General features: G+C 45.8%; 1 protein-coding gene across 1 annotated transcript; it reads right to left on the reverse strand.

Moving 5' to 3' along the window:
* Positions 1-5,370: 5,370 nt before the first annotated feature.
* On the reverse strand, positions 5,371-6,752 carry LOC110725232. Its single transcript, XM_021904724.1, has 2 exons — positions 6,129-6,752; positions 5,371-5,877 (listed from the first exon to the last, which is right to left on the reverse strand). Exons 1-2 carry the CDS (start codon positions 6,750-6,752, stop codon positions 5,371-5,373), a joined length of 1,131 nt encoding a protein of 376 aa, XP_021760416.1.
* Positions 6,753-6,958: the final 206 nt, after the last annotated feature.

Below are 6,958 nucleotides of genomic sequence, written 5' to 3' on the forward strand. Positions count from 1 at the left end.
GCTCAGTCAGTCTCCCTGCGGCTATGGCTTGTCATGACTTGTAGAAGGTTAAATCTTGCTTTTAGTCTTCTCTTCTCTGATTCTGGTTTTTCTTCCTTCTTTTGCTTATTCTTTTGTTAACGCCTTGTCGTATTTTTCTCTTTAATTGGTTCCTATTCTTACTTACTTTTTTTTTTCTTTGCCTTTTCTGTAGCTTGTCAAGTCTGTTGGAGACTTGTCCAATGCCTTGCTTTCAGTGGAGAAGGAGTATCATAATCAGGGCCTGATTCTTTCCTAGAAGAATTCGGAGGTTCAGCAGGCTCGTGCTAAGAGGGATGCCATGGTCAGTGAGGTGACTCCTCTAAGGGAGAGGGCGGATTCCCTGCAGCTCCAATTGGGAGAATTTCAGCTCACCCAGACCAAGCTAGCGAGCTGCGAGGAGCAGCTGAAAACCTTTTAGGCCAGGGTTCAGACATTGGAAGCAGAGATTGCCGATATGCGAGCTAGGCATATAACCGAGCTGGAAACTGCTAGGAAGGAGGCACTTAAGGCCTTCGCGCTCTCCCTTACTTTAGCTAAGTTATTGGATGATCTCCATGATGGTGGATGGGAGGCTGCAGCCCGCTGTGTGAGCAGCTTGTATGGTGAAGGTGTGGTGCAGCAGGCTCGTTTCAACACATTCTAGGCTTGGTGGATGAGGGCTCAGTTTTTCATATACTGTAACTAACTTGTTGGATGTTTACCATGTCCTGGTGGGCAGGGGTTCAGCTTTGTGTTATATGTGCTTAATGATTTTTCTGCTATTTTGTCCACTATTCGCTTTGTGGTTTGTGTGCGCGTTTGAACTTGCTGCTGAGCCAAGGTGTAGTAGTTCCTAGACCTTAGCACAACAGCCTTTTCGTTGCGTTTAGTGAAGCCTCGTAGGTTGCGCCTCCTTGTTTTCTTGATTTGGCTGCTGAGGGCTTTCTTACTTTCTTGCTCTCTTCTATATTTAGCTGGGGTTTCGATGAGCTTTGTTCTCTCTTCTTTTTTTGTACTGCGTGCTTATGCTCAATGTATTCTGCTTGATTCTTGTAGAGACTTGCTTGCATATTGGCTGGTTTATCCTATTATTAACTGTTTGGCACCATTTGTTCAATTAGCTTTGTTGAGATTTACTTGCGTTAACCAACTTTCAGCTGTTTGTTTGTGTCATTCAGCTTGTTTATGTTGTGACTTGTTATTCTGTGTCATTCAGCTTATTTATGCTGTGACTGGTTGTTCTGTGTCATTCAATTTATTTATGCTGTGACTTGTTGTTCTGTGTCATTCAACTTATTTATTCTGTGACTTTTTGTTTTGTGCCTCTTACTTCTCTTCGTAAGGGTTTATTATATGTATATCTCCTCCTCCTCTCCCCCTCAAAGAGGTGAGCTGGGTAGGACTAAGAGAACCATAGTGTTGCTTGCACAGCTCATCCTTCTTTGCTTTCACTGCCCTCTCCTACTCAAGTTGAACGTGCCAGGCCTCCCCCTCTAGCGTCCTTCTCGCTGCTTCCTGCTAAGGTGCTTTCTGCCTTCATCACTTGCATGCTTTCTTTATTTCTTTTTTTTTTGCATGTTAGTATATGATGCTAAAGCATGATATATTTAAACAAATTTACGCAATATACTCCTCACGTAGAGGCTTGTATTTCATTGAATTAAAATGGCTTAAATACCTTAATTAACATAACATGAACTAAACAGAGTTCTTTGCAAAATTGAAACAATTATCCCCAGTTTTACTTAATTTCTTACTTTCTCAAACAAAATATTCCTTTAACACATCAGCATTGAAACTATTCCTTAAGACATAACCTTCTTGATCTGCGAGGAGGAATGCACCAGGTCCTACCTGCTCATGGATGATGAAGGGGCCTTCCCAATTGGCTGACAACTTTCCATGTTGGTTTCCTCTTCCCACTGCTGTTGTCCTTCTAAGGACCAAGTCTCTAGGTAGGAGCTCCCGGTGCTTGACTCTTTTGTTGAAAGCTTTGGAAATCCTGCTCTTCTGGGCTGCAAGCTTGACGGCTGCTTGTAGCCTTACTTCCGGCAGGAAGTCTAGCTCTTTTAGCATGCGCTTTTCATTTGCTTGTGGCTCATATTGTTGTTTTATCAGGCTGGGAATTTGTACTTCCACTGGGACAACTGCATCAGCCCCGTAGGCTAGAGTGAAAGGGTTTTTACCAGTGGATTCTTTTTCAGTGGTTCTAATTGCCCATAACACCTCTGGGACTAGGTCGGCCCATAGGCCTTTGTGTTCCTCTAGCTTCCTCTGTAGGGCTGTTAAGATCAGCTTGTTTGCTGCTTCAGCTTGGCCGTTACTCAGCGGGTGACAGACTGAGGCAATTGCATATTTGGTGCCCATGTCCTCCAGGTAATCCTTGATTGTGTCGCAGTCAAATTGGCATCCGTGGTCAAAGACAATGCATTGTGGCACCCCGAACTTTGTGATGATGTTTTTCCATATGAACGTCTTCACTTGGGTTGCCTTTATATACTTTGTGGGCTTGACCTCTATCCACTTGGTAAAATAGTACACTGCCACTATAAGGTACTTCCTACCCGCTGACCCAGTGGTGAAGAGTCCTAATATGTCCATTCCCCACTAAGCAAACGGGATTGGGCTGAGGATTGGGGTAAGAACATTTGCCGGCTGGTTTATGACCAGGGAGTATTTTTGACACTTGTCGCACTTTTTCACATATGCCAGTGCGTCTTAAGCCAGAGTTGGCCAGTATGCACCCCTTCTGAGAATTTATATTCCCAATGCTTTTCCACCAATGTGGTTGGCACGTATTCCTGAGTGTGCTTCTTCCATGAAACTCCCTCCTGCTCCTACTCCGGAATACACCTTAGCAGTGGCTTTGAGAAGCCCTTCTTGTTGAGCTCTCCATTCATCACCACGTACCAGTTAGCATCTTTCTTCACTTTCTTATCTTGTACTTCATCGTCAGGAAGCGAGCCATGAGCTTTGTATGCCACTATGTCTCTGAACCAAGCTCATTGTTGTCCAATGCAGTTCACCTGCTCTTTTTCAGCGATGATGCTTTCCTCCAGGATTTCCACCATCACTGTCCTCGTTAGGCTCTACAGGGTGGAGCTAGCTAACTTTGATAATGCGTTGGCCTGGGAATTTCCTACTCTGGGGACCAAGTCTATCTGGAAGTGAATTAGCTGAGCGGCTAGCTCCTTCACTTTGGTCACATACTTTAACATTGTGGATTCCCTAATCTCATACTCCCCCTTGAACTGACTGGTGATAAGCTGAGAGTCAGTCTGCAGACGAACTTTCTTGGCTCCGGCTGCGATACTCATACGCAGGCCTGCCAAAGATGCCTCGTACTCTGCCTCATTGTTTGACACCTTGAATTTGAACTTTATGGCATACTCAAATACATTTCCCCCTAGGGATGTCATTATGGACCCTGCTCCGCTCCCTGTTTGGGTTGACGATCCATCTACATCTAAGGTGTATTCTTCTTTCTCCTCGTACGATCCATCATCTTCTTTCTCCTCTTACGAGGCTTCCACAATGAAGTCTGCTAGGGCTTGTGCTTTGATAGCTGCCCTAGGTTTGACCTCGAACTCATACACGGAGAGCTTAATGGCCCACTTCAAGAGTCTGCCTGACGCGTCCATTTTTTGTAACGCTTTATCTAGTGGGTGATTTGTGAGGATTTGTATTATGTGCACGTCAAAATATGGCTTCAACTTCCTTGCTGTTATTACCACTGCAAAAGCCAACTTCTCCACCAACGGATACCTTTTCTTGGCCTCAGTCAACACATGGCTCACAAAGTATATTGGCCTTTCTGCTTTTATCTTTTTACCAGGAGAACGTCTGCGATTGTCTGAATTGATGCAGAAATATACAACTGTAGTTTTTCCTTCACCTCTAGGCTGATCGTTGTGGGGAGCTTAGTCAGATGCTCCTTAATGTCTCCAAAGGCTTCTTTTTCTGCGGCTCCCCACTTAAATTCCCTGTTCCCTTTCAGTAGCTGGTAGAACGGTAAGGCTTTGTCGGCTGACTTGCTGATGAACCTAGTTAGTGCGGCCATTCTGCCTGCCAGCCGCATGATGTCTTTAATGCACTTAGGCTTAGGTAAGCTTAGGACTGCTTCAACCTTCTCCGGATTTGCGTCTATTCCTCTCTTGCTGATCATGAAGCCTAAGAATTTTCCTGAGCTCACCTTGAAGACACATTTCTTCGGGTTGAGTTTGATGTTATACTTGTTCAGGGTGGTAAATGTTTCCTCCAAATCCATGATATGTCCTGCCTGTGTGACGCTCTTGACAAATGAGTAATCCACGTATACCTCAACATGCCCTTCTGGTGCATGATTACTCTATCCATTGTCTTTTGAAAAGTTGCTCCACCATTCTTCAACCCGAATATCAAAGCTATGTAATTGTACACTCCCCCCCTCGGTGATGCATGCGGTTTTTTTCTTGTCTGGGTTGTGCAAGCTGATCTGATGGTACCCTGAGAAGGCATCCATGAAGCTTAGCAAGGAATGCCCGCTGGTTTAATCTACTAGCTGATCGATTCGCGGCAGTGGGTAGCAGTCTTTTGGGCAGGCTTTGTTGAGATCTGTGAAATCAACACACATCCTCCACTGGCCATTTGCCTTCTTCACCATGACCACGTTGGCTAGCCAATCCTGGTAATCACAAGGCTCGATGAATCCAGCTTCTAGGAGTTTCTCCACTTCTTCCTGAATTGTCTGATTTTTCTCCGTGCAGAAGCTTCGTTTTTTCTGTCTTACTAGCTTAATATCTTTTTTCACATTTAGCCTGTGGACCATGACTGCAGGGTCCATTCCGGGCATCTCATCTGCTGAGAATGCAAAGATGTCCTTGTTCTTCCTCAGCAGCACTATGAGGTGTACCCCTACTCCTGGATCAATATCCTTTCAAATTTTCACTATTCTTGAAGGATCACCTTCTGTGAGCTCGATTGTAACGTGCTCCACGCTGGGAAGTGGCCCAGCCATTTCCTCCTTTAGAGGCTTAAATTTTTCATGGCCAGCTTTTGTTTCTTCTTCTCCCTGTGATATTCTTTGCGCTTCCTCTTTCTGTACTTTTTCTCAGGTTACTCAATGGGCCTTTGCTCTGAGACTGACTGTTGTCTGGTCCTAGCGGGCTACTTTAGAGCAGTTATGTAACATTGTTGAGCCGTCTTTAAGCTTCCGCTGAGCTTTGTCGACCGCCCTTCATTAGTTGTGTAGGCCAATGCAAGATGATAAGTGGAAACTACTTCGCCGATCTTGTGGATGAGCGGCCTTCCCATGATCACATTGTAAGGCGAAGGAGAGTCTATCACCAGGAAGTCTGCTCGAACATTGCTCCTTTTTTACCTTTCGCATACTCAGACTGAGAGCTCGATTATGCCCTCCGGGGTCAATTCAGACCCATTAAACCCGGTGACTTCATAACTCACCCTTTTTGGATCTTTCCTGTCTAACTTCAGTTCTTTGAATGCGCTGATGTATATGATGTTGGCTGAGCTGCCATCGTTTATCAGTATTCGGTCCACTTCCCAATTTGCTATTCTCATCATCACCACCAGAGGATCATCATGAGGATAGATTATGCCCTCTAGATCATACTCATCAAATGTGGCTCGCGGCTGCGGGGGAAGAGGTGGCCACCTGCGCTCCTCATTATAGTTTATCTGATGTATCATTGCCCGCAGGTCCGTCCGTGCCTTGTTCACCGTTCCCCCATGTACTGGTCCTCCACTGATCACATACACCTTTCCCTCTAGCTTGCTATTTTTGTCTTTATCCTCAGCGGGACTCCTGTGACCTCCTATGCGGTCACGGCCTGTTCTATCCTCATCCCTTCTTTTGGGGAGATTAGCATGCTGCTTGAACTAATTCAGGTACCCCCCTCCTAAATAGGTCTTTTATGTTATCTTTTAGATGCGTGCATTCATCAATTGTGTGGCCAAGATCCCTACGGAAGTCACACCAGTTGTTGGGATCACGGTTCCTATTGACCATCTTCGAGGGTCTCTGCCACTTATCATCAGCATTGTTCACGCTGAAGAAGGGAGACCTTGAGTGAGTGAGTGGGGTATACTGGTCGAACCTTCCAGGTCTTCCTCCTCTCTTCGGATCTGACCTTCTCACCCCGACAGCTCGATCCGCCCTCTCTACGACCTTTAGCTCTACTGGGCAGATCCGCGCAGGCTGCGTTTTCTGCCCGGGTGACTTTTGCCCGCTTCACTGAGTCGTTTGGTGCCTTCCTGCTCAGCATCGCCCTGTCAGTCTCGTCTGCCTTGATGAACTCGTGCGCTTCAACTAGCATTTTGAGGCTCTTACGTCCCATGTACGCTCTGAACGGTGATCCTAGTAGCAAACCGCTCTTCATCGCCAACAACGCTACCTCTTGTCTCATATTTGGGATGGTTGTTTCCTCCTTGTTGAATCTGGTGATAAACTCCCTCAAGGGTTCATCCTTCCCCTGAACTAGTGACATCAGCTCATTTGTCATCTTAGTTCGGTCTACCAGGGTTATAAAATGCTCCATGAACATCCTTTTCAGCTGATTATATGAGTATACAGAACCTTTTCGAATATCCTCATGCCACTCCGTTGCCAGCCCCTCAAGGGTCGGTGGGAAGGCTTTGTACCAGACTGAATCCGTCATGGTATAAAGCACCATGTGATTCTCAAAAGCCGATATATGGATCTTAGGTGTTGTAGTTCTATTGTTTCTGTAGCTTAGCATCTTTATCTTCTCCATCGGTTCCTCTTAAATCTCCCGGCAAAATGGGGAATCATCTAAAATAACTTTGATCTGTGCTCGTTTCTTGCTATCTAGGCTCGGTCCCCGCTCCGCGGCAGGTGACCAGCTGTGGGCGACTCGCCTCTCTGGGCTTCCCTTAGTCTAAACTATTTCCTCCACGCTCCATTCTCAGTTCAGATTACAAGCTTCCAACTCCAACACAT

Source organism: Chenopodium quinoa, unplaced genomic scaffold (assembly GCF_001683475.1).
Source record: "Chenopodium quinoa cultivar QQ74 unplaced genomic scaffold, ASM168347v1, whole genome shotgun sequence".
Classification (NCBI taxonomy): domain Eukaryota; kingdom Viridiplantae; phylum Streptophyta; class Magnoliopsida; order Caryophyllales; family Amaranthaceae; genus Chenopodium; species Chenopodium quinoa.

Coding starts and splice junctions, on each gene's coding strand:
- LOC110725232 (XM_021904724.1), bottom strand. CDS start 6,752: ATGGAGAAGATAAAGATGCTAAGCTACAGAAACAATAGAACTACAACA. Junction 5,878..6,128: donor CGAGCTGTCGGGGTGAGAAG/GTCAGATCCGAA, acceptor TACCTGAATTAG/TTCAAGCAGCATGCTAATCT.